The sequence below is a fragment of the Parus major genome, chromosome 2 (genome assembly GCF_001522545.3).
Source record: "Parus major isolate Abel chromosome 2, Parus_major1.1, whole genome shotgun sequence".
NCBI classification, from domain to species: Eukaryota; Metazoa; Chordata; class Aves; order Passeriformes; family Paridae; genus Parus; species Parus major.
Window position 1 is genome coordinate 100228154 of NC_031769.1, and position 27260 is coordinate 100255413.

Genomic DNA, 27260 nt, shown 5'->3' on the forward strand with positions numbered 1-27260 from the left:
ATGTTTTTGTATATAAAGTATAGTGCTGACAGAAAATTTAAGAACCAGTCACATAGCTGGTATATGTTGATTTTGCATGTTTCAGTTTTATGCTCTAAAAGAATGCTCTTAATCTGTCAGTTCCTTGTTTGTTACTGGCACTAAATCAGATCTTCATTTTACAAGTGAGTGGATTTTATTGAGGTGACCTAGAATTTTGGGAATCAGTCTCTGATCTGTTGAGCAAGTAGACTGTTGTCCCTAGCAGTGAAGAGACCTCTGATTTTCACAGGTGGTTGTTCAAGTTTTTCAGTTTAGTGGACATTTTTCATTATTTTTTTTTTCTTTTTGTCTTTTCTTGGGTTTTTTAAATCTCAGCATAGCAGTGTGTCAGTAGGGTACTGGAAACTGGAGAGAAATCAAGCTCTCCAGCATTTTGTATTGGAATGCAACCTGCACAGTTCTGCACATATACCACTAAGCAAAACCACAGTTTGCTTGTCCTTTGACAGCTGTATTTTCTCATGGAGAAGTTAATGATGCATGTTAAAGAGAGATTCTCTATTCAGATGAAAATAAATGAGTAATAGAGTGGACCAGTAAGATTTTTGGGACATGATGAAGCTTGTTTGTTGAGGGTAGCTGTTTATTTTTTCTCAAGAGGCACTGTTTTTGTTTTCTTTAGGTTGTATGTTCTCTACAAGGTTTGATAAGGGGGTGGGTATTGGTCTGTTTTTATTTGGAGGTGGAGGGAGAAAGGAAACTGGGCTAAAACCTTCCCACTCCTGTCTGGCACAAGTACCTCTCTCTAAGAATAGGATGGATGCCAGGAGGAGATAGACCCCTGACACTGGCCTCTTCTTTGTTTGGGCCAGCTTCCCTGTCAGGAAACACCAGCACAACCTATCCTGGTGTGCAACCCTTGACACAGAGCAGAGATCTTCAGAGCACAACCCTGGAGCTCTTATTATATAGCCAAGCTTAACCTTAGAGATCTCTTAATATAAAGGAAGCTTAACCTTAGAGATCTGTAAGGCTGTGACAAAGATTTTGCATTTGGTACAGAAGAGGCTTTCAGGCTAAACCCTGCTGAATTTTCATGTCCTGGATTTCTGCAGTGCTCAGTTTGGTGTGTGCATGGAAGAGAAGTACAGATGGAACTTCATTTTCAGGGGTAGAGAGACTATATAACCTAAATACTGACTGATGGCTGTTGTTCTTTACTGAAGCTCTTCCTCTCTGGAATGCATATTTGACTTCAAAAGTGGCTGGGTAAAAACATTCCCATCTGTGACACCCTCCCTTATATTCAGTTTGACTTGGTTCAATCCAAAAGGCATCATTTTTTGAGCTTAAGCTTTTGGAACTGAGGTAGTAGGAAATGTGAGATGGAGTCCTTTCATTTTTATTGTAACAGTATGGATGACTAATCTCTGGTCCCATGCAAACTGGCAACTCATGGAAAGCACTGTGGCTAGGGTGTACTGCCTGCCTCATAATACCTCGATTTGCAAGACATCAAAGCTGATGACTGGCAATGCTGAAAATAATCTCTTTTTCAGGGGAAAAAATCCCAAACAAACAAAAGGCTGAAAGAGAGTGAAGGAGGAATTGACCATCAAACCAAAAATCCTGTAGAGATATTTTCAGAGCCTCTGGAGGTTTTATAGTTGGAGCTGTGTGCTGCTGGGTACATTTAGTTACGTAGTTGCTTGCAAATATGTTCTTTCCTTGGCTCTTTAACACCTTCTTGCTGCTGCTTCCTAAGCCTGACAGGTGACATAGACTGCTGTGCCAGAGATATGCAATTGCCTCACAGCTCTGCCTGTTCTTTATCACCTGTAATTATATCTCAGCAGCTAAAGCTGCAGCCCAGTGCTTAGATGAAAGCACCTCGTGGAGAAGGAAAAAGTAACTGAAGTCAAACCAAGTAAGACAAATTGTGTCCTGGAGGCTTGTTTTTTTGAAGAAGTTTGTAGTTTGCTGGAAAATTCTCATTGTCAAAACGATCTGAACAGCTGATGGAAGTAGGCATGCTTTTGTTACTTGTGTTGCCCCTAGGAGCTCACCCTGCAGCATCTGTGAATAGATAGATACCTTGGCTCAAATCTAGCAAAAATGCCTTTGTCCTGTCCCACCACACAGCAGCCTGATCTGCTTTTCAGATATTCTTAGCATACTGCTGGAAATTCATGGTTTGTTATGTGATGCCCAGTGTATCTGGGGAGCTGTGCTTGTAACGAAAGTGTCGGTGCTGCATCCCCCCAGCAGCACAGTTTATTGCAGTCCATCACACCTCTGCCACTGTTCTCAAACAGCCTCAGCCCTTATCCTCAAGGCCCAGATGTGCTAAAATGATTTTAGTAGGACTGCTGAGGGAGGTGATGACTCTTGTCAACAGCTGTAGCCAAGTAGGACTCAGTTTTGTAAGGTGAAGCTTATCCAGAGAAGATTATAGAGTAATCACCTTGAGGAAGGGTGCAACAGCCTGAGTCTCATCAGGTTCTGCTCTTCAGTGTGAGGGTGGCTTTTTTTGACCTTTATCTAGCACAAATCCAGCAAAATCAGCTACAGGTGTTTTCACATTTTCCATTCAGAGGAAAAGCAATAGGACCCATATGTTAGTTATATTTTCCTTAATGCAGCCTCAAAGGTACTCCTTTCCTGTGATTTTCATTCCATAAGAACCAAAATGGAGCAGAGTAAGAGGAGATTCTGTTTGAAATTGAAAGCAGATTTATCTTGCAAACCTTTTGAATTTGGGCTGCAGCAAAATTGTATTAAGACGTGTATTCCTTTAATCTAGGAAATAGACTCTGAGGTGAGGACAGCACTTCTTGATGTTGGTATTTCTTTTGTGTTTAATCTTAGAGTGTGTTTTGCGTGACCTTTTATTTTTTTTTTCACAGAGTATGGATTCTACACTTCACTATATTCATAATGATTCAGATTTGAGTACCAACAGTAGTTTCAGCCCTGAAGAAGAAAGAAAATCCAAAGTACAGGTAAATGACAGTGACTTCTGGTTTCCTTATATGTAGCAGATAAGTGATTTTTTTTTTTATGTATATGAGGATTTCCTTTATCCCCTTTTTCATTCAGTCATTTCTGACATGATATAGTTTCTATTAAATACCTCTTAATTAAGAAGTTTTAAGACAGTCATTGTTTCCAGAGTTAATGGCTTAACTTAGCTGTTACTTCTGTTACATTTATGCATGAAAGATGACAGTATTTTTTTGACATGAGATAACTGTTGTCATAGATCTTCAGGCTCTGTTTCATTTGGTTTAGTTTTCTATGGAAACCATGCTGTAATGGGAATTAGGTTATTGAGGAAACAGGATGTTTTCTTTATTGCATGTTTTGAGAGGAACCACCCCCACCTCTTGATAGCTTTTTGCAGGACAGTTTTGAAAGCTGGAACTGCCTCTGGTATTTTTTTCCAAAAGGAATCCAATGTTTGTTTTTCCATAGTCCGATATTACGTTGTCACTGTGCATCAGTGTGATTCCTTGAGTGGGGAACCTCAGTCCCTCGCTTGTTCTTGTCAGTGGATCTATTCAGCAGCTGTGTTAGGAAAATGCTCTTCTGCACCCCTTAGTACAGTCAGTCCCTGACACAGCTGAAGCAGAGGCTGTAGTGAAGTCAGCACAAAGAGGTTTTCACAGAATTTTGGTTCAGATGCTTTAATTCCTCGGTGGACAGAAGGATTGGTATTCACTGGAGATCTCTTTGTCTCTGGAGAAGCCTCTTCCTCCCTGTTGACTGTTCAGGGAGTTTGGATGTAGTATTGAACACACTGTACTCTGTTCCTTCCTCCTCCCTACCTCCCCAAGGCATTTTAGTTTAGTGTTCTTCTCTCCACCTTCTCAAGATTTTGAGAGAATTATGAAAGGTTATTTTGAGCATAATTTGCTGTTCTACCTGTCCTTATGGATGACATAAAATGGCCAATTTGCACAACTCATGAGCCTGAATGTTTGCAGAAAGGTAGAATGCAGTCTTTCCATTTCCTGGGCTCTCTTAGACTGGTCCACTTGTTCCTTGCTTATGTTGGTTTGTGTATTTTCAAATAACCACCAGTCATGTTATTGTTTCTTTGGAACCTTTTGGTGGAACTCAGCTGATACAAAACTGTTGTGCTCTTACTAAGACACTGTAATTAAATAATATTTTATAGTTGTGAGGAAAAAAGAGTACCCCAGAATTAGTGAGCCTTATGAGGAGTGAGTGAAAAAAGTGTGGATGCTCTGCCTTTCTCTTGCTGCAGGATGTTGTACCTCAAGCCTTGCTGGATCAGTACTTGTCCATGACTGATCCATCCCGCGCACAAACAGTCGACACCGAGATTGCCAAGCACTGCGCCTACAGCCTGCCTGGCGTGGCACTGACCCTGGGCAGGCAGAACTGGCACTGTCTGAAAGACACCTACGAGACTCTGGCATCTGACATGCAGGTGAGCTCAAGCACAGAACAGTCTGAAATTCTGGGGTGTGACAAAGACTAATTGGAACCTTTGTAGTGGTTTCTCCTGTTTACTGGGTGTTGGGCTGCTGTGCTTTTTATGCAGAGCTTTCCATCACTGGTGTTACCCTGTAAGGAATCGAGGTGCAGTGGTTGTTTCAGAGGAAGCAGGGGGTATGTGGTGCTCAGGTAGTAAAGAAATGAACTGATTAGAGTGGGAGATGGGTCTCCAATAGGAAAATGAGGAGAGGTTTCCCATTTCCTCTGCATGCTTGAGATCTTAGGGCAGCGTCTGGGTGTCTCCTAGGTTTGAGAATCAGGGCTGTGCGAGCAGAGCAGACGTGCCCCTGCAGGCATGTCTGGAGCTCAGTGAGTCAGCCTCACACCAGGCCTTGGTGCCACATCCAGTTAGTCATACAGGAGTAACATCGCTATCACCACGCAGCAGCACTGCTGCTTTAAAAACAAACCCTGGAAATAGCAGCATTTTCCTTCTTGTCAGGTGGTAAGGAGGTGGCTTTCTGCATTTTGCTGTCTGTATGCAGTTGTTTCCCAGGCCTCCTTTGTTTCCTTTTTTGGAGATGCTCTTTTTATTTTTTTTAAATACTCTCAGACTGCTTCACCTCTCTTGAACTTGCAGCTTGCTCTGTCAGAGCAGCAGTTCTCAGTGATACATAGTGAGTAATTTTATACATGGCTATTGCTCATGTTTTCCAGGCTCCTTTACAGCCATTAAAAACAACCTGCTAATAAATTTAAAACATAAGTAAAAACAAATTACCCTGTGTTCAGCAGTGTCCAGAATTTATCTCCAGTCCAATCTGAACTGAGACTGGATCACCAAACCAGGGCAAAAGAACCGTGCCCATGCTGACTTGAAAGTGCTGGCTAAAGAATATATGCTATTTTATTTTTAAAATACTTACTTGAAATAATTACTCAAATTAAACAATGTGCCCTTAATTTAGGGTGTCTGAAAGCTTCACTGGTCCTTGGGCTGCTGGGCACTAAGTGTGAAAGAAACTTTACTTATTATGGAAGCTAAAATATCCCAGCTGGAATATTATGGGATATATATATCTTACTCATTTAATTTTAAAAACAGAACGAGAGAGTAGTAGCATAAAACTAATTTATGCTAAAGAATTTAAAGCAAAAAGGAATGTGTGCACTGATGTCAGGAGCACTATTTTGCACCTGGAAAATTAAATATTTTGATGACTTATATTTGAATTGTTCCTTGATATTCAGGTGGAAGAAATGATACCTTGTCATTTGTCTTCTCTTTCATTTTTCTTTTCATTTGAAATATCCAGTGTGATTTTCAGTTGTTACATGAGACACAAAGATATTTGTAAGCAGTGGAAATTGCTGGGACTCCAGCATGGATACCAACCCTCAGGTTTGACTGGAGCACTTTGGATCAATAACATTGATTTATTTACATTGCAGTGGAAGGTTCGGCGGACACTGGCGTTTTCTATACATGAACTTGCTGTCATCCTTGGAGACCAACTTACAGCTGGAGATTTAGTTCCTGTCTTCAATGGCTTTTTGAAGGACCTAGATGAAGTGAGGATAGGTGTGCTTAAGCACTTGCATGACTTCCTGAAGGTATGTCTGTGTTCAGCTCTGGTCAAGTGCAGTGACAGATTTTCTTTCATTTCTTTTTATTCACTTTTAGAATAACACCCATGTAACTGTGGGAATCTCTGCAGATATCTGTTGATACTGGAATATATGTTGCAGGAGATCTGTGTTGCTGCTACTTCTTTTTTTCTCCGAAGAGCTTTGTTCATGTTTATTCAGTATATGAATGTTTAGGGGTTTTTTTGAGGGTTCTAATCTGCCTACACAACTTACTTGTCAAATTTCTGAAGTTTCTCTGTAACTGCCTCATTTCTGGAGCTGAGAGACACAAATCCTAAAACTATCTTCGCTGTCTACGCCTCCTTCCTTAGAGTAAAAAGGAGACACTTGTCACATTTTCCTTTCAGTAGTGCCCCTTGTGATTTTACAGCCTTAAGCATTACAGGAAAGCAACACTGTTGCTAAAGATGTAAGGTTTTTTTAAATAAAAAGGGTATTTCATTAGTTGTCTTTAAACCTCTTGTTCTATCTGCTGACTGTAGCCTGTAGTTCTTTATGTAAGTTTGTATTTACTGTTACAGCTTCTTCATGTTGACAAAAGACGAGAGTATCTTTATCAGCTTCAGGAATTCCTGGTGACTGATAACAGCAGGAACTGGCGTTTCCGTGCTGAGCTGGCTGAGTACGTGGTTTTCTGAATGATTATTGTGGATATTTAAAAATGTGAAAATCATTTAATAGAAGTTTTGCAGTGATATTCCTGATTTCATTTTTGATTAATAGATGGTCCTTCTCCACATGTTCCCCCTTGCTTAAAAATTCCCAGTAGTTGTGTTGTCATTATTGTGAATAAGTGGCAGTTTAATATTTAATAAGTGGCAAGCGACCCACAGTCAAGCTGATGGCACTGAGAAATAGAAGATTGTGCTTCCCATTAACTTCATTATGGCCACATTGCATATTTGATAAGTGTTGTCATATAAATGATGATACTCAGTTAAGCTGCCTTTTTTCTTAGTGTGATGTTCTCTCTTTGGTTCTTCTTCCACCTTGTAGACAGCTGATTTTGCTTCTAGACCTGTACAGTGCCAGGGACATCTATGACTACCTGCGGCCTATTGCTTTCAGCCTCTGTGCAGACAAAGTGTCCTCTGTCCGCTGGATTTCCTACAAGCTGGTAAAGCAATCTAAATGAATCTAGGATATCAGACTTCTGGGTGTTGGTGGTCAGGAGTAATTTTTGTATTTACTTTTTTTTTTTTCTTCTCATTTCTTCAAGGTTAGTGAAATGGTAAAAAAGCTGTACATGGCTTCAACACCAACCTTCGTGGTAGACCTCATGAATGAACTTGTTGAAAAGTTCTGTAGATGCCACAAATGGTCTGGTCGGCAGACTTTTGTTTTTATTTGCCAGGTGAAATATATACATTCAAAAATACATATCCAAAAATATGTATTCTGGGGGTTCTGGGGAGGTTGGTTTCTTTGTTGTTTGTCTGTTGTATGTTTGTTTTTGTTTGGGGGGTGGTGGTGATTAGAATTTAGGGGACTGTAACTCTCCAGCTGTCTATTGACATTATATTGGTGAATATTTGAGAACTCTTTTTCTAAGGGAATAGTTGGATGGCTGGTTTTTTTCTCTGTTTCTCCACAGATGAGCTTGACTGCATCTTTAGCTCAGCATATTGGCACTAGATCATCAAATCTGATACTGAATATAGAGCACAAGAGTAGCGAAATAATCTCTGAGTTGGGAAGCTGCTTTGTTGCTCAGCATGAAGTGAGATCATAAATCTTTAGAAATCAATCAGTAGGTGCTGCATATACCTCAGCCAGGTTGTGCAGCTTGGTCAAAATCAGTGCATTCTCAGCAAAACAAACAGGAGTTGAAACTAGCTGGGATCCCAAGGAAATGGTCAAATTCGGAGGCTGTGGCAGGCTGGGAGCCACCATGGCTGCTGCCCAGGTGGACAATTCTTTGAAATGTTTGGAGAAATGTGAGCTTTGAGCTTATTCAGAGAAGCATGTTTTGGTATAAGAGGTGTTTATTGAGATGACTCATTTTTGTTTTAATGTAGTATCTAGCTTAAACAAAGACTAATTTTAGGGTTGTAGAGGTTGTCTGCTTTTCTCTCCTGTTTTCAAGTGATTTAAAGGAAAAAAAAAATAGGAGTTCCAGATTTCGTACAAAAGTGGACTTCTAACTGAGCCTGAATTTCCTCAAATCTAGTTTACTTCATTGTGTCTGGGTTTGTGCTAGAAATTACTGTATTCTAAGTTAAGACTTTGTGGACACTACCTACTGTATAGGTGCTACAAAGGTTATAAGATCTGTTACCTCTGATTATGTGTTGAGATTTCATCCTCCCTGTGCTGAAATTTAATAAAATTGCCTCTGTGTTCCTGCCAGACTATCAGTGAAGATGACTGCCTGCCCATGGACCAGTTTGCTGTGCATCTGTTGCCACATTTACTACACTTGGCATCTGACAAGGTTCCAAATGTTCGAGTCCTGCTTGCAAAAACATTGAAGCAAACCCTTTTAGAGAAAGGTTGGTGGCAGAAGGAGTTGGGCTGACTGCATGGGGTATTTTTTGTCCCTCAGTTTTCTTAAATTCAGCTGGGAAAGAAGAAGCAACATCAGATGTGGGCTGCTGTTGCTTTTGCAGTCTCCTTGGTGTGAGATACTACCTTGGCTGACATAAAGCCATGACCCTGTTATGATATCTGACCTGCTGTTGTGTAATGCTGAGGAAATGAGTTCTTGCTCGTATGCCAGCCTGTTCTTTTGGTGTCATTTTCCATGACTGAGCTACTTTGTAGAGCTGTCAACAGAAAGCACAAGTGAGCAACTAGCAACTTTGAAATTGTTGAACGGTGCCCTTTATTTAGTTTAAAAAAAAAAAAAGGTTGATGTTCTGTGTAAGAATAAGAAAAAAATATACAAATATATACCACCATTTGTTTTCTCACTGGGGGAGAAGAGATGGCTGCTGTTTAGGCTTTATATTTTATGGTAGCAGTGGGAAGAAAGCTTCTCTGGATTCTCTTTAGGGAAATCAGACATGCAATTCTCAAATTGTGGACTGTGCTTAGGAAAGCATTCCTGGTGCATGACAGGTGCCAGAAGAGTCAGCAGTGCTCAGAGTCCAAAGCACTGTTAGGGAAAACAGCATTAGAAGTATTAGGCTATTCTGTGAAACAGCAGAGTGTCCACACTTGGAATCCATTCATCCATTTCTGGTCACTTGCACTCTCAACACCGTACACTGGCTTGAGGACTGCTGAGCACTGGGCTGTTGGGAGCTGCCTTGTGCATGCTCACTCTGAGGAAGCATATGGAGACAGTTGAGATGGATCAGCTGATGGGCAGTGATGATTATCCTCTGTTAACTGTGCCAAGGATGTCACTGTTCTTCCTGCTCTCATGTAGCATTGGTATTTTTGTGTCCCCCATGTGGATGGTACACCTCCATTCTGCATTGCCACTACTTATGGCACAGGTAGTCCCTGCCTCAAAAGTGTTCTGTGTATGATTAGGGGAGGGTGGATAGTTTGGGAAAGGCAGATTTAAAAAATCAGTTCAGGAGTTTTTAAACCTCAGATCTCAACTAATCTTCCTGTGAACTATTTGTAGTTACACTGCTTTTATGTGCCTTGTGTTCTGTAGTTCATCAAAACTGTTTGAATGAACACTCTTATTTCATGTTATCTTAGCTCTTATCATTTGATAATTGCTTGTCAAGGCTGGTGGGGAAATGGACTGGCATGGTATCTTTCCTCTGTCAAAAGAGACAGGCTTTTTCTTCCTATTTGGCCATGGAGTTTGTCAGTCTTTTATACTGAAATCCCATGCTTGAACAGCATCATCAGAGCAACTGTGCTCTGAAACATGAAATTACTTTTTTTTAAGGCAAATTCACAGATATATTTGTAAGTGTCTTGTGTGTCTGCCCAGATATTCCAGCTGGACTGCAAGTGTGCACTGTCCTCTGAAATTTTGTATCTCATCAGGTATGCTGAGGTTGGCACTGAGGTATCTGCTGTCCTTTCCTCCCATAAGTTTTTTGTGCATTTTTCTCTTGCAGAGTATTTCCTGAATTCTGCCAACTCTCACCAAGAAGCTGTGGAACAAACAATTATGGCTCTTCAAATGGATGGTGACAGTGATGTCAAGTATTTTGCCAGCATCCACCCTGCCAGCACCAAAATTGCAGATGATGCCATGAGCACTGCTTCATCAACTTACTAAGTTCTGAATGTTGCTATAATTAAAAAAAAAAAGAAAAAAATTAAACAAATATCCTCAAATGCTTCTAAAATGGTTGATTTAGAGCAACCTCTTTGGAAGGAGGGATTTCTTGCCAGATTTAACAGGTGGATGTTATCTAAACCTGATAACCAGGGATTTTAAGTCAAGGCAAAGTAAACATACCTGTGTCAGCTTGACTTTAGAAAAACACTGCTCAGAGGATTATTTTTGCCACCGAAGCCTTAAATCTTCTGTCTTCCTGAACAAATGAAACTTGAATTGGCAGATCATTTTCATTGTAAAAAGGATGTGATGATTTCCAGAGACCTGCATTGTTTCTCCTGAGGAGTTAACTTAGCAAGAATTTTCCGTAGCGGCTGATAGGTGGGATGGCCAGAGAGGCGAGTTTGTACAGGGACTGAGACCTCCAGTATTAGCGCTAAAGTTTTTACCAGTCAAGAACTTGATTTGTGTGCTGCTGGGCACACCCTTAAGTGGGAATAGCTTTGATGCTTGTAAATGGGAAAAATAGAAATTTGGATTTCTCTTAAGGGCTCAGTGCTAACACTAAACTAGAATCTGATTTTAATCCTTAAATGCAGCATATTGCTGTACCCATTAGCAGAAAACTTTGCTGAGTACCTGTGTCCTAATTATTTTCATGCTGGTCATGACCTAAAGGAAATTTATTAGCACATGTACTTTAAGTCAGGTATTTTTAACTTGATCATGATCAGCTCTGAAGGTGCAACTTTTTTCTTCATATACTGTACATATCTGTGAGCCTCCTTGGAGTGCTGCAGTCTTTAATCATGTTGTTTAAAGCTGTTGTGATACAAGTTGTTCTCTACTTGTCCAAATAAAATTTATTAATAAGATTGAAAGAAATCTTGTGACCTTTTTAAGACATTAAAAAAACAAGTTTGAATTTTAAGTGGACTTTTTCTTTCAGTTTTCTATACTTTGGTGGCTATTTCAGGGGCAGGGGGTTTGCTTAATGTAATGATCATGAAGAAATCTGCATTTTGAGATGGAATATGCGACAAGACAGATGTACTTTGACCATGTTGTTGAGGTTTTGCTGGATTCTTGCAAGTGTCCCTTTTGCTTGGGAATGTGCTGCCTCCAGTGTGAAATGGCATCTTGGCTGGAAGTAAGTGTGAACATCCACCTCAGTCAGATTTACAGAAAACTCTGAGTTCAAACTGCCCTTAACCTGCCTGCAGTCCATTGACTGCCTTCCTTTCCTCTCATTTAAAATTACTGATCCAGTGTCTCCTTCTTTGTCTTCCAGGGACAGCTTCCTTAAATCACCTTTCTTTCAGCCTGTGGAACCCAAAGTGTGTGAAGGTTTTGTTTTTTTCCCCTGAGGAAGTAGAAATGGCTGTGGCAGCTTATCTTTGATGTATTCTAGCAGAACATTTCACTTATCTGTCAGGTACCTGATGCCCTGGCAGTTGAGCCTTAGGGGATATCTTTTTTTCACCACCTGTTTTTTATGGAAAATAGATTATTCTGCAGTTTCTTCTCTTGTTAACAGAATGTTGCTATTTAGTCTCCAGGGGCTGTTTTTGTACTCCTTAGCACAGCCATGGAGGTGGTTAAGATGCACAGTTGAAGTGTTGGTGGGTTTGGGGTTTTTTGGGGTAGGTTTCATTTTTTAAATTGCAGGGTTTTTTTCTTTTAGGCTTGAGGATTTTTTGTGGGATTTCTTTATTTATTAGTTTTTGTAGGTGTGTATTTTTCATCTTTTTTTTGTGTGTGTGTGTGTGTGTGTATTTTATATATGTGTATTTTAATTTTTTTTCCCCCTTTTCTCTTTTCAAAACTAGCAAAATCCCTGGAGGACTAGGCAGGGTGACAGTGCTGTTGATGGCAGCAGGCTGTGTGGAAGCAGGGAGCTGTGCAGCTCTCCCTGCTGCTCGAAGGAGAGTCACCTGAAAGTGACTCATCTTCTCCCAGACCAGATGATTCCCATTTTAGCAGTGTAAGTCCAGTCAATTCCATCATTTTGTTAAGAGAACATAAATCCCTTCATCTAAGGGATTTTTTTTCTGACTGTAATGAAGGTTAAATTGTAGTTGAATCATGTGGGCAGTTCCTGAGGTGAACAGGAGCTGTTGAGACCAGAGGATGGTTCAGGTCATCCTCTTGAATGGAGTGCAGTATTTGCTGGAGGAGTATTGGGGCGTAAATCCCAGTGTTTGGAATCTGAATTAACATGGCCAACCTAATTCCATCACTGTACTCCTGTACTCTTCCACTAGTCAGAAAAATGAAGGATTATATCTGATCCCTTTAGGAATTTTCTAGTTACTTGAAGATAAAACACTTCTATGTTGAAAAGTAAGATAGAATTTCTGGATGCTTTATTTACATAGTAGTGGGGCAGGCCTAGGAATATGAAGGAGAGTTTGAAGCTTTTCCTAAGGTAGACTTGAATGTTTTCAGTTTCAGAGTACCTGAATTCCCCTTTCATTTAACAACTGAAGATCATCTTCAGTGAAGTCCTTTGTCCTTTCTCCTCCACCCAGCATGTCATGGATCCATCCCCTTTTCTGCTCCATTTGATGATTCCCAAGAAGCAGAGTGGAAGGAAAGACTTGCTTTATTCTCAGCATTTCCCAAGAGCATTTGATCTACAGCCTGAGGGATGTGGACTCTACTGCTGAACTCTGATAGGGGGTTTTCTCATGCCAGCAGTGACAGCAGTGTCAATAATTCAATCTTCATCGTGTCCCTAAGGATATGGGGTTTGGGGAAATGTGCATCCTTGTTCTGAGCACTGTTTCTTCTGTGGGACAGTGTCTGGGGATGCTTCCAGAGGTCCTGCTGAATTACCTCCTGAGTGCCAAAGGCAAGAGAAAGATTTGAGCTCTCTACCTCAGTTCATTTCCCTTTTGGTCAGGATTTCCTGAGCAGAAAGGGAGGTGGCTCCTAAGTTGGTTCATGGTTTTCAAAAGCTGTATCCTCACTCAACCTCCACCTGCTTGGTAGAATACCAGATTGGTTCTTCACAAGCAATTTTCCATTGTTTGCTTTTTAATCTTTTGGCTCACTCATCTTGCCATCTTCATGAGAGTTCTTCACAGGAAATCCCTTTAATTCCCATGTTCTGGTTGCAGCACTGCCTTACTCCCGCTTGCTGTTTTCTACAGCAGGTTCACTCCCTTTAGTTGTTTCTCCCCTGGGACCCATCAGGATTTGGTAGGGCCATTTCCTCACCACACTTTCCTGCAGATTTCATGCCAATAAAACTGGCAAATCTGGAACTTTGGGGGAGGGGGACCCTTTATAACCAGGAGATGAGCAAGGCTTGGAAACTGTTTTTTTTTTTACTGCTCTGAATGTCCCAGATGGTTGCTGCACACATTCCTGGCCCCATGGGTTTATTAGAACAGCAGGGTACTTGTTACAGCCTTGTTAGTGCTCGGCCCCTTGTCCCTGCACTACCAGAGGTCAGGCTGCAGAAGTGGCTGATTGGAATTGGTAGTGGAGGGACAGGAGGGCAAAGCCTGTCCCATGGCTCAGGCACTCTCTGACTGAGCTCCCTCCTGCTGGCAAAGTCTCCTGTTAGTCCCTTGTCTTTTGCTGGGGAAGCTGGTGCAGCTCACATCTTCTGACCTGGTTTCAGCCCAGGGACCCCTCTTGTGAAGGGCGGGAAGAGGAATCTGAGGCAGGTAGGTGAGCAAAAGCTGGTTCTGTGTTCCATTTGCTGTGTCTTCCCTGATACTGATGGGAAAGGCTTGTCTCCCTGTCTGTGCTAGCATGGGAAGGATATTTAAAGTAATGAATCATTTCTTTATATGCAGTTATGACTTACTGATAGACTGCCTTAAAAGATGAAGATATGACAGAAACCTCATTTAAAGTGTGCATGATCTTTCCCTGCCCAAGTGACTTCATATTCTGCCTGTTAGTTTTAATTAACGTTCTATTTAGATCAGAAAAATAAATAAAGAGCCCAAGTCAAGGGGATTATTTTAGGGTTCAGTTGCTGTTCACGTTGGACTACATCTAGCTGATTAAAATACCCTGTCACTTAGCAGAGATAAATAATCAAATGTTTAAACATCTTACCAGCTCTCTGATAATTGTCTGCTTGAAATTCTGTGACCCATTTCTGCAAACATGTAGTAATGTCTTTGTGTGGGAAGTGCTTTAACGGGATTACCTGCAGGTGCTTTGGGATTGTGACTGTGACAAGTGAAGGTACTGAACACACTTCTCTGCATGTTTTTTAGCAAGGCTGAGAGAAGGAGAGATGCACTGTTTGAACATCAAAAGGAATTTCAATTATTTTTCAGGAAGTCTGGGTCTGTGGTGTAAGAAAAACCCAAATAAACTCAGTTTGAGTAAGGTGCTGACAAAGGTACAAATGGTGGCCAGGCCATTTCTCTTGTACTGGTCATTGATCTCATGATTTCTTCTTTTGGTGTTTGGACTGAGGGTTTTGGGTTTTTTTTCAGTTTTTTCCAGTCATACTCTGGACCTCTGATCCTACAGGCAGTGCTGTCAGCAGAAACATCCTACCTGTGTCTTCCTCAAGGCCCTGCACTGGGGTAGCACCAGGCAGTGGATCTCTGTCGTGGGCGTGTGCAGCAGCTGGAGCTCATTGGGACTCCCAGGCAGATGTCCTGTGTGTCAGCAAGTGGTGGTCATTGGTGCAGAAATCTGGGATGCAGTATTCCTATCTCTCAGATCAAAATGCTGGGATTGCAGGCTTCCATGGTGATCTGCTGAGCTGTAGATGAACAAGGCTGTGGCTGTGCTCAAGGCTTCCTTCCTCCTCCAAGGGGGAGCCTTAGGACCAGCTGTGGTTCCTCTCCTGGACTAGGGAGTTCAAAGAGAAGAAGGATTTGGGAAGGGGAAGGTCCATGCTGTGTAACCCAGTGTGCAGGGTTGATCTGCCTCCAGTGGTCTCTCAGTACGTGACTGTACTGAGAACTCCTGCGGTTCGGATGGGGAATTTTTCCAGGGTGTGGGGGTGGGGTTATCTGGTTTAAAATCATATGTTTGTGCAGTGTAATCCTTTGGCAGACCTCCTAGCTCACGCTGTTAAGGCAGCAACACAACCAAATTCAGAAGAAACGTGGCAGCAAGTCCTTTGTGTCAGCAGTGGCAGTGCCAAGGCTGAGGCAGAGAGCCCTGGGAGGGGTCTGTCCTACAGGTTCTGTGGATATCCACCTCTGTGAGAGGGCTTGGTCCGAGGGGCAGGAAGGACAGCCAGCCATGCTCTGGCACAGGGCACGGTGTTGTGGCTTCTGCTGCTGGAGTGTGCCTTGAACAAAGTGGAAAACTTGTGCTGTTGGATATAAGCCATGTTTGGTCTGGATGAGGCATTTTTCCCTGTGCAGATGAAGCACTGGGAGTAAGAGCTGCTTGCTGAGAAATGAAAATATTGACAGATGAAGCTTGATCAGACCTTTTTGGCAGAGGTTCAGGTCAAGCCTATAATTATGTATTTTTTTTTAGTTCAAAGTTACATGGTCAGGTGTCAAATTCTTGGCTTCAGTGCATAGATTTAAAAAATGACTACTGAATTCATTAATCTGAGGGGACAGAGATATAAAAATTAATCCTCCTAGTGCTAGTGTAGGAATGATGAATAGAGGTGGAAACCTTCTGTACAGGAATCCTTTATGTCCATGGTAAAGGACAGTGGATTTCTGGAGGCCCATCTGTGGTTCCCTGTGTTACACATCAGGGCTTTGGGCAGGGAAACCTCTACAATCACACAGCACAGAGTGCTTCTGCTTCAGTCAGACTGAAGCTGAGCTGGCATTGGAAACCTGTGGGGATACCACAGAGCCCGGGAAACCTGTAAGGCCTTGGACACAAGCTTGTTCTTAGACTTCTGGTGGGATGTGATCTGAGAGCAGCACTGCTCATTGTTTATTTTTTTCTTATCTTTCAGTAAATAAAATAAACCTCAGTTCTTTTCAGCTGCTCCGACAATACCAGTTCACTTCAGGCTGTTGTTTTTCAGGGTAAAAAGAGTTACTGGGAGGGAAAAATGCTGCTTGGTGTGCCAGATGTCTGAGGCTGTTCCAAATACAGCTGCAGCATTTCAATGGGTATAAAAGCTGTCATGATTTCAGTAACCTGCTGTGGGCAAACCCCGCTCTTTGTGGCCTGGCTCACATTGGCACAGGAATGACAATGATTTGTTCACATGATGCTTCCTGTTCCCTTGGGCTTCTGACTGTCAGATGTGACCAGGTCTATTCCCGGCCTGTGTTGGAAAGGGCTGCCAAAACAAGCAAGATGTGTTGTTGTCACCTGTCCCATCACCTGTGCCACCTCTAGTGGAAGTGCTCAGATTTTCAAGTTGGAAGCCAAGGGGCCAATCACTCTCAAAAATGCTAAGTCCAGAACAGTGGAATTAATGCTGTGAGCCTGTTCTTTCAGTAAATGTGTATCAGTGTGATATTTTGTCCAAAAGGTTTGACAGAGATTCTGCTGCTGCACTTGGCACATACAGGCTCTAAGGTTGGAAAGTGGTTTATTGTAAATCAGCTCAAACGGTACTTTGATTTAGATAACCTGGTCCTTCAGGACATGTAGGACTGCTTTGTGCAGGTGGCCAGGCTGCTCAGATTTTTGTTCTATGGCCCTTGGGATTGGGAAATTTATAATGTGATCTGAACAGCACACTCAAATTATTGTGCTGTAATTACTTGCCACTTTATTTGAAATTAGCTTTGCCTTTTTTTAGCTAATGATTCACAACTGCCACATGCAGGCTCTCAAATGGCTGCTGATCTGTCAGGCATTGGGGTGAGGAAGCTGCTTCTGTGTTTGGGGTAGCCAGGGCCCTCTGCAGAGGAAGAGCAGGTGCCCAGCCCCAGCCCCTCCTGTGCTGAGGCACAGAACAATTCAAAGAAACATCTCTCTGACGGTTTGACACCAAGTTTCTGCTTACAGGAGCTGCACTGCTGCAGGCGCAGCAGCTCCACCTCTGTTTCAGACCTTACTCTGAGTAATTCTTCATAGAAATTTCTCAGCTGCAGGCACCCACTGAAGAAGAGTAACTGTGATCTGCATTATGAAGTAGATGAAGGAGAAACTACTTTCAAATGGCTGTTGAATTTATTTGCTTGATAAATACAATCCTAACAAAATAAAAGTTAACCAATATTAAGAGATTTGTCTGAAGAACATTAGAAAAAATTCATGACAATTCAATAGGAATTAGTGTGAATTAAACAAAGAAACAAAAAGTTTAAATATTGCCAGCAAATATAAAATGTATGTAACGAAGGCAAGGGAGAATGCTTTAGTTTACATTTGTAATCTGATCACATTTTCTGTGTTTATAAACTTTTTTCCAAATTTTAAAAAAATACTATGCTGTTTTTTTCTATAACATATCAAAGCATTATTTGTACAAAAATCAAATCATGGCCAATGATTCACAACAGTGCAATAGATAAAGAATACAACCACATCCAACAGGTGCTGAAAATAAATATCCAGATTAAAAAATAAGATAGGCTATATGCACTCTGTGGAGTTTCTGTCTATATATGGATTGAGGGCTGAGTCCAGTGAGCGTATCCGAAACATTAAAGGGCCCTTAAATGCCAGTGTAGGTGGAGGATTTTGAAGGGTAGAAGCATTAAAAACAGCCAAACCAAAACCAAGTCCCAGGTAGCAGTGGTTGGTTTGTTAAACACCAACAAAAAGAGGCAATTGCTGAACCCCCGGTGCCTCCCGTTGGCGTCACTCTTCCGGCTCGTTTGGAATCACAAGTGACTGGCATTTGTGCAGGGGCAATGCTGTATTGCTTGGTCAGGCAGATACGTCCTAAACACATAACCACTCCCATCCCTGCCTACAAGCAGTGGCTTTTTCCAAGAGATGGAAACATTTAAAATGGATGAAGACAAAGCTCTTGGCTACATGGCAGCAGTGTGAACAGGGCCTGCCTCAAACAGGTGTGATGAGGGTGCTTAATGATGAGTCAGTGGGTTACCTACACCGCTAAAGGACACGGACATTTCCATCATACGGGGACATAAATAACATCTCTCAAGTTTTTACACTTATTCAGTACACCTCAGAACAGAAATGAAGCTTAAGGGCATGTTAGGTAAACACGATACCCCACAGTCTCCCACCGTTTCAGCCAACCCAGAATAAATTTAAAGCTCCCTTGTATATAATCTGCATCAGAAAGGTATCAAAGGCACAAGCAAGAAGTGACTAGGTTAATAAGCAGAAATAATGGTGAATGAGGATGAACAGATCCACAAGGTAAATCATTAGTAAGTGTGGGTGGGTTTTGTTTGTTTACTGAAAATGAGATCTTCCAATTCTGCTCCAGTAATGTAAATAAGGATTTTGGTTTGAAATAAAACTGTTACTGAATTATTTTAAATCACCTGAAGGAAACCAGTCTTGAAATAATCTGATACTAACTGGAAAACTCTTCTGGCCTCTCCAAACTCACCTGAGTCTGATGAGTAGAAGCCACAAGTATTAGAGACAAAAGTCTCCAGGGCTTAAAAGAAAAGTTTCTTTACAGAATGTACACAGCCACCAATAATTTGTGCAGTTTGATTCAAATTACAGTAATTTGCACAGTTCAGTTGATTTTATGCATAGCCGAGGAGCCGGATCAAATTGGAGTTTCTTTCCTGTCTTTACTTGGCGATGGCTTGACTTGCTGCTCCTTGCTTGCTTTTGGCTGCTCTTTGGCTGCTTTTGTCTCCAGGACAGTGTCTCTCTGCTGCTGAGAAACGGCCCCGCGCTTTTCCGGCTCCTCTTCCTCCTGCCCCTGCTGCTCGGATTTTGCACGCTGCAGCAGGCGGAGCTGCACCCGCAGCTCAATGATGGCCTCACGCTCCTCGTGAATCGCTTGGTTCAGGTGATTGTTCTTGATCTTTTAAGGAAGGGAAAGAAATGTCAGGGCTCCCTCTGACACAGCAGTGCTGTAGCTCAGGGGTGTTTAGCACTGCTGGCCCAGAAAGCAACAGGTAGGATTTAAACAGCAGTGATTTAAAAGCTGTTTGTGGATCACAAGCTTGGGCAAAACTGATGTACACAAGCGGTTTGCACCTATCCCATCAGGTAACCACCACGGGAGAGAACCAGCGAATGCTAAGAACCAAATCCTACCTCCAGTTCCTCGTTCTGTCTCTGCAAATCCTCCAGGATGACCTGCAGCTCCTCCTCATCTTCACTCTCACTTTCACTCTCAGAAGAGTATTCCTCAGTTTCACTGCGGCCATGCTGCTGGCGACTGAAAGACCAAGGGCAAATTCCGCTTTAAACACTTCCTCAAGTCTGCCAGAACTGTGGCAACATAAGACACTCAACTTGCATCCCCTCAATCATCTGCCAATGGTTTAAAGAGCAAAATCAGAATTTTCTTTCAAAGCTTAATTTAATAAAGCAGTGATGTCCTAGGGGGTTTTTTTTAGTGCACAGGGTCAAGTTTCCTTTAGATCCTAATTCCATTGTTAAAACAGTAGAAAATACCCTGCAAGATTCAAATTTGTTGAGACTTCAATAAAAACAAGTGGCTTTCAACTGTGATGTTCATTGGCTGAGCTTTCAAGTGTGGTTTTGAGTATTCTTTCAGCAAAGCATTTATGTACTTTTAAACATAGTGTGCTGTCCTGGCTGGGCTCTGCTGTGAGCTGTCCCCTTTACCTTTGTATTTCAGCTATTTCTGCTCGGAGCCGATCTATTTCTTCCTTCTCAGAGGCGATCTGTCTCCGCAGAAACTGCTCCATGGCCAGCAGCTCTTCTTGTTCTGTTAAAATCTCATTCTCCTGCAATGATCAATTAGTTCACTTAAAGCCTTGACTTTATTTCCTACAGGAACATACAATAAGTATGAGATGATGCTGTTCTCTGAAATACTTGCAGTTACCATGTCTGCTTTGAACTTTGGTCCATCAAGACGTCAAAGCAAATGAAAAGTTCAAACCCAACCATGTCTTCTAAATCCTCAAGATAATTGCCATACCGAATGGTGGTGGAGATGACACACCAAATCCTGGCATGTTTGGCTGCCTTTCCTTAAATCACAGAGGAAAGCTCTGGCCAACCAGTAAAATAACTAGAGAAACAGAATTATATGTCTTTGATTTTCTCCCCGCTGTACTTTCCTCCTTATAATAATTTTCAAAGCTACTGGGGGAAGCAACAGAAGGCAAAAAAGCCAAAATAGCTGCCTCATTTCCTTTGATCAGCAGGAAAGCAGTTAACAGTACTGAACCTGGCTACATTGGGAAGTGGTGCTTTCTAGGTACACGAACAACAAAGGCCACTTTTTTTCTTTCAGTGTCTCTGCTGTTCATAAGAGTCTCCTCAGCTCTGGGCTCACTCCTGCAGTCAGCATTCCTTCCCTGCTCCACTGACCATTAAAACAAAGCTTTGTGGTTTTAATGGACACAGAGACCCTCTGAGCCTGCAGTGTCCCCTCTGCATCACAAGGGACAAATGAGTGTTTAACAGATCTGAAATATAAAATACCATCAGGCAAACAGGTAAGTGTCTGCCAGCTACCTGTGCAAGCAGAATATTTATAACTTCTTCGTTCTCATTCATTTCTTCTTTGGAGACATCCTCCTTTGAAAGGCTAGCAATTTCTTGTGCAATCTTTGTTTCACACTCCTGCCAGAGAAAGAAAACATTTAAAAGGACACTGGTCCTTCCCTGGTCACTGTATTTACTCTGAAAAAGATTTTTTTGAATGCATTATTTTCCAAATTTAGAACCACCATTGTCTTCTAAATTTTAAGCATGGTCTGTCTCATTTGTGGGACATAAAATAGTTTAAAAAACACTTCTCACATTTGTTAACCTAAAGTCTTCCAGTAATTCCTCTCAGTACTATAGGACTTGAAGTTTTAAGCATGTAACAAGCATGTGCCCTAGCAAACACTAAGGTTTTCACACACATTTCTTTGTGAACAGCTGTGAAGATCTCCCTGTCCTGAGGGAGAGCCAGCTAAGCAGAAAACACAACTGCTCATCAGGCATGTAAAGTTAAAATGAGAGAATCTGCAGCAAAGACGATTGAAAGGTGTTTTGATCTAACTGGGTGCCTCTGCATTGTTATGAATTAGGATCTGTGATTTAGCTGTCTGGCCAATAAACAGGAAAGTTACCCACCTGTCTCTTAGCTTCTCTTAGTTTCCTCTTAAGAGCTGTTAAGATTCTCTGCACCTCCCAGAGTCTCTCTTCTTTGGATAAGTCTTTTATCCCTGCCTGCAAGTCTCTGTGTAAACAGTTCAGAAGGAACTCCTAGAAAGATTGACAGAGAAATTGTCTTTAAATATACTGTACCAGGGCAGACTGAAAAGGAAAATCTTTCTAGCTTTGTAGCAATGGGCTGGAAGTTCTGAATTTCAAACCTTGACATGCCCATGGTAAGTGTTAACACACACCCAGAACTGATCCAGAGCCAGCTGAAGAGCAATAGTGAAGAAACCACCTTCCCTAATGGGCTCTGACCTTCCTCCCACAACTGAAGTATTGACCTACATAGCAAAGCACTCCACGGATGACACAGCTATGAGCATCACAAGACCATAACAACTTTCCACACATGAAAAAGGAAAGGAAATCATCAAGCTCTTCCCAGTGGTCTCCACTGATTGGATAATGGTGATTGGATCAAGGCATATGTTACAAACTTAGGAGAATTCTCTACTGAATGTATAAAAGCCAGGATGAAGATAAACAGAAAAACACTCAAGTAATTGCCAACCTGTCGCCTGATTTCTTCTTTGATGCTCTCTTGTGTTTCTGGAAGTGCTGGCATTGTTGCCATATTTGACCAGCGAAGAGGTTTTGTCACCTGCTTGAGGGTCACATTTCCAAAGAACTCTTGAACATGTGTGAAAAACACATACAGGACACGGTTGCTGATCTGCAAAGGACGGACAGACAGGATATTGGTTAAGATGATTTATTCAAGTAATCTTTATTTGCAAAGCACAGTGTCCTCCAGAAACAGCGGCCTTTACTAAACCTTTCTGTGAGCCACAGTCACATCAGTTTGTCTTTAGAGATTAAAATATGGATTGAAAATTATCTTTACTTTTAACAATGCAGTGCTGGCCTCAAGGGCTCACTTCACCCTTTCTCTTACCTGTGTATCTGAGGCATTTTTGTACTAAACTCAGCATCTTCACATCTGTTAACCTACCAGAATTATTTACATCACTAGTAGACAAAGAAATGCATTAAATCTCTTTGTACTCAAGTAAAGGTAGTTAGTAAGAGGGAACATCAACCGTACTGTGTTATATTTGGTGGCTGGCTGCACCTTCTCTCTTGTCCCCCAACCTTTAAATATTCTCTACAGCTTCTGTCTCAGATGACTTAAAATAGTAGAAAAAAGTAGTATGAAAGCATCTTTTATATTCCTTGTTTTAACCTGAGACAGAAGCAAGCATATTTATTTTGATACTTCAGCTTCCATTAAATTTTTAAAAAATTATCCTTGTAGTTCTGTCACCACCTGCACTTCAATTGCTAAGATCTAGCTACCAACAAAACATGATTGGGCCTGCATTCTTTTACCCTGACAATTGTCACTTCTTTCCTAGCTAGAAAGGTGTCTGGCACAGCAAAAGAGCCAGGAATAACACCCAGCCCCTATGGGGCCTCCACCTGGACTTGTAATTATAAAGTCAGGCTTTTCTAACTTGTAAGGTTTGCTCTAGAAGACCCACACCCAACAATGCAACGTTTTCATCATGCACAGGACTAATTCTGAGCACTGTTTAATTAAGTATTTCCAAGATGTCTATTAAGGAATCAAGCAATCCAGAAACCACAAAATCTTACTGGAAAACCAAGTCAGTTGTATTCTGTAGCCACTTGGCTGCAGACAACAAAGACATTTTACCTAAGTTACTACTGCACCAGGAAGATCTATGTGCAGGACAGGGTTCATTAGCTTGATATTAAAATTAAGCAACAATATCTTCACTAAACTATTACTGAATCAAAACTCCCAGGAACTGTGTATCTGCATGAATGATTGAACAAATTCAACATTAAATGACTTTTCCTCATGACAGAATTGAAAGACAGCAGTCTTTGTGACACTGAATAAAAACCCAAATATCAGACCCACAGTATGTAAGCCTACGTGCAGAAAGTCTTTTGTTCCCCCTTTCCCAGCATTTTGGGTTCCTGAAGCATAAAGAGGAGCTGTAATTTAGCTGAACTGTATCAGACAAGACCCAATTCCCACCTGCAAAAAAATTCCTACAAAGACATCTTTCTTGGGCCGCAGTTCTGCTCTAAGCCTTGCTGTGTGGTGCACGTACCTGGACAGTAGGGCTGAGCACTATTGAAATATTCTGGATGTTCATTTTTGTTTCCAGTTCCTTTGCAATAACATGGTCCATATGCACAATCAGCCAAGAAATCAGGAGATGGTTACACTCTGGCAGCTCTTTCAGCAGCCTCTGGCACTCCTGAATTTTCTCAGCTTCTGTGCTCTTTCCACAAGCATCTTCAAAGCGGGGCATGAGCTCTTTGGTAAGCAGATTTTCAGGCAGTTCCCGTAGGTACTGTTTGAGCAAGCTGGCAACTGTATTGGGCTCATATTCTTCCAGGTTTGGAGATTCTTCGCGATCATAGGCTGCCTTCAACTCGTCAACTTTTGATTTTATTCCTTAAAATAGTTAGATCAGAATTAAGAGAAATTTTGACTGTAAATGTCTAATAATTATATTTAATTTTTTTTTGAGATACATTTATTTCACCTCTCCTTACAATTTAAGATAATTGAGAAGCACCTTTTAAAAGGCATCCACATGTAACAAAGTGAAAATCGTGACTCAAGATTACACGATCACTGGTTCTAAAAGCACTGACTACTCCTATGAAGCAAAACCAAAGCACTGACAGAGCTCTGAATCAGAACTGGTGCCAGCAGTCCCTTTCATCAAGGAACATAAAATAGGGTGAGGAAAGGTTGGTGAACTCAAGATCCATTGTGTATTTGCATTAAGCTTCTTTCTGGCTGTTCAATTATCCATCCCTAAGCCAGGCAGCAAACATGTTTTTAGTTCAGATGCTGTGCAACAAGCTCTACCTATAAGAGCTTTCCTTTGTCAAAACAAACCCCACACTTTTTAGTTTCCAGATTTCCAACTGGCTCTCCTCAGTGGAGGAATCTCACACAGGATCATTGATTTGAGGCACCACATGAATAAAAGTGTGTTCGCATAATTATTCAACTCAGCCAACATTTTCTACAAGGTGTTTGTATAAACTCAGTGACATTCCAATCTTCCTAAGCTTGGGGAAATTTCATTCTTGCAGTTCAAACACCCACTCAGGTTACACCAACTTGGTGCACAGCCCTGGCTAGGGTCATACTCAGTGAGCACAACTGGGCACAGCCAGCCCCTGGAAAATGCCAGGAAAACACGCTCAGTTTCATGGCCAAAATGAGCCATCACAACAGCTGCAGGCTGCTAAGGCACGGCAGTGCTCTCTCTGAGCTCTCAATTTAAACAATCCTACACGCACAAGAGGGAGCTGTTGCACTGAAGAACACCTACAAAGGACACAGCAGAAATTAAGGAAAACACACCTGTGAAAACTCCCAACAGGTCCTGTGTGAAAAAAACAGCAACCAGAATGTTTCACTAGGCAGGACTGAGCAGCTGCTTAAGGTGCTGCAGTATTTTTGCATGCCTACCAAACACCATGCAGACGGACAGCATGAAGACAGCTAATGAAGACTTTAGAATCTTTTAGTTATTGGTTTACAGTGCTGGGTAATTTGATACAAAATGCTTTTCCTGAAATTCATCTCCTTGCTTGTTCTCCTCCCCTCCAATGTACCCACAGAATTACTTACAGGAGCTACATTTCTGGTGCAGCTCACAAAGAAAGGGACTGTTTTGTCTAACGTGACTAAAACTAAGGTTTCACTTATGTAAGCTGGTGTTACACAACTACCACATTAATTAGCTGCTGTTGCTAAGCCTAAACAGTGAAACTTGCTTCTTCTGCTTATTAGCCAATTTTCCATAAGAAAATAAGTTTTCAAGGAAAAAAATATGCAATGGGAGTTACTTGAAAAAGCTATTTAGTGGGAAGCGTAAGTAATAAAATTATTACAGCTCATCTTTGCTTTTGCAAAAAGACACCTACCATTGCATTTCTGAAGCAGAAGAAAAAGAATACAAGCTGGCCATCCTAACATGTTTTATTCATTGCTACCATCCTATGACAAAAGGCCAAAACAGGTGTGTTTTTACTGCCATTAAGCAGTACCACCACATTACAAATTTTTCCTGGAACTTCAGGCCAACAAGTTTGCTTAACTTTGGCTACCTGATTACCTTTTGGATAATTAATGGAACTAGAAACGGTATATCTAAAAATAACAAGAAAATTGCAAGTAAAGACCTTAGGAACCTGCATGTCAGTGTGCCCTGAGTACCTGAAACTCTGTAGATGCCTTCACATTTCATGCCATACTTCTCTACATAATCTATACATTCACGGAAAACTGCTGGCAGGCGGATGCCATCATACATCATGGTCCTGTCTACTGCATCAGACAAAGGAATGCCAAACACGGGTCTGTGACTTGGAACATCCACTTGAGGTATCTCTGTCTCTTGAATTGGCTTTTTCTTTTTCTTCTTCTCTTTCCACTGTTTTACAACATCTGCTGCAGTTAAGTCTTTTGATTTTTTCTCTTTGTGTTTGTCTTCCTTATGTTTTTCTTCCTTGTGTTTTTCATCTTTGGGCTTCTCTTTTATTTTAAAATCCTTCTCCTTCTTTTTGGAAAAGCTGGGTTTCTTGAAGACATGTATTCCCTTGGACCGCTTCAACTTGGAAGGACTTTCAGCTTCATCACCAGAACTGTCCTCTTGAAAAGCAGCATAACCTTCCGCTGTTGGGCAAAGCAGGAGAGGGGAAGGGGACAGCTGTGAGTCTGTTTACTTTCCAGACAGCAACAACAAGAAGTTGCACGTAAGGAGGAGAGGGAAGAAGCAACATGAATTAAAAAAACAGTGCCTGTCTGACTTCTCAGAAGGTTTTCTTTACTTGTTACACACTCAAGTGGACAAGGATTAAATCAAGTTGTATAATTACATCAAAGATAAGCTACAGAGCTCCTGAATGATCTAAACAATGAATACTTTATATACTTACTCATAATGGCAATGTCCATCTTATGGGCTAGATTCCCATCTAATAGTCAAGGAAATGCAAAATAAAAACAACTGTCTGGCAACTTCTCTATGTTCCTGTAATCAACAGTATAAGAGTTGCTGTTAAGGACCATCTACTGCATACACAAAAGTCTAACAAATTTCAATTAACAACAAACTAAACTCCAGCCACTTAAAGCCCCAATCCTTTTCCAGAATATTATGAATTTAAAGACAAGTATGAAGTTAATAAAGTTTCAGCCTCAAATAAAATACAAAATCCCACCCCAAACCAAATCCAAAAAAAGCACTACCTCTTACTTTTCACTAGATTAATAACAAAATTCCAGTAACACTAGAACAATACCTGCCCATGAAAGTGCAGATTTGCCTTAAAAAGCACATGGGAGAGATTCAATCAAGTCCCTAGGCTGAGCACACCATTCCAGCAGCAAAAGTCAAAGTGCTGTCTAAAACATGCACCAGGTGCTTTTAAGTCACTACGCCTCTGCAGCTGGCCCTGCCTCACCTTCAGGCAAAAACACAAAAGTCTTTAAAGGTGGATTACAAAAAAAATCCCCAGCAAACACACCAACATAAAAAACAACCCACAAACAAACCCAGCAACATGCAACCAACACAACGTCCAAGTCCACTGATTCTAATTTTGCATACACAGTACCCCATATTAGAAAAGTAAGCCTGAAACCTGGTCAACAAAGGTGACATTTGACATGCCATCTGCACCAGCCAGATTCCCCAGGGCACTGGGCAGCAAGCCCCCATTATAGAGACCCTTTGAGGCTCTTCCACTA

General features: G+C 41.4%; 2 protein-coding genes across 9 annotated transcripts in view; one reads left to right on the plus strand and one right to left on the minus strand.

The window, feature by feature from the left end:
- Positions 1-11222, plus strand: part of PPP4R1 (protein phosphatase 4 regulatory subunit 1) — a 64495-nt gene extending 53273 nt beyond the window's left edge. For 4 of the 6 annotated variants that reach the window (XM_015618566.3, XM_015618569.3, XM_015618572.3 and 1 more), the window contains 8 exons: positions 2889-2984; positions 4253-4438; positions 5899-6060; positions 6618-6718; positions 7093-7213; positions 7316-7450; positions 8447-8588; positions 10125-11168. In XM_015618566.3, the coding sequence (XP_015474052.1) occupies positions 2889-2984; positions 4253-4438; positions 5899-6060; positions 6618-6718; positions 7093-7213; positions 7316-7450; positions 8447-8588; positions 10125-10288 (1107 nt within the window). In that variant the 3' untranslated portion in view covers positions 10289-11168. Of the gene's footprint in view, positions 1-2888; positions 2985-4252; positions 4439-5898; positions 6061-6617; positions 6719-7092; positions 7214-7315; positions 7451-8446; positions 8589-10124 lie in introns of all 6 variants that reach the window. The other 2 variants (XM_015618570.2, XM_015618567.3) reach the window with 1 other exon arrangement.
- Positions 11223-17361: 6139 nt separating this feature from the next.
- RALBP1 (ralA binding protein 1) overlaps positions 17362-27260 on the minus strand; it is a 32862-nt gene continuing 22963 nt past the window's right edge. Inside the window, exons 1-10 of one of the 3 annotated variants that reach the window (XM_015619611.3) lie at positions 26813-26902; positions 26447-26541; positions 25725-26183; positions 23590-23939; positions 22017-22178; positions 21419-21550; positions 20810-20917; positions 19949-20070; positions 19412-19535; positions 17362-19175 (exon numbers count right to left, since the gene is read on the minus strand). In XM_015619611.3, the coding sequence (XP_015475097.1) occupies positions 18912-19175; positions 19412-19535; positions 19949-20070; positions 20810-20917; positions 21419-21550; positions 22017-22178; positions 23590-23939; positions 25725-26183; positions 26447-26465 (1740 nt within the window). In that variant the 5' untranslated portion in view covers positions 26466-26541; positions 26813-26902 and the 3' untranslated portion in view covers positions 17362-18911. Of the gene's footprint in view, positions 19176-19411; positions 19536-19948; positions 20071-20809; positions 20918-21418; positions 21551-22016; positions 22179-23589; positions 23940-25724; positions 26184-26446; positions 26542-26812; positions 26903-27260 lie in introns of those variants that run through there. The other 2 variants (XM_015619612.2, XM_015619610.2) reach the window with 2 other exon arrangements.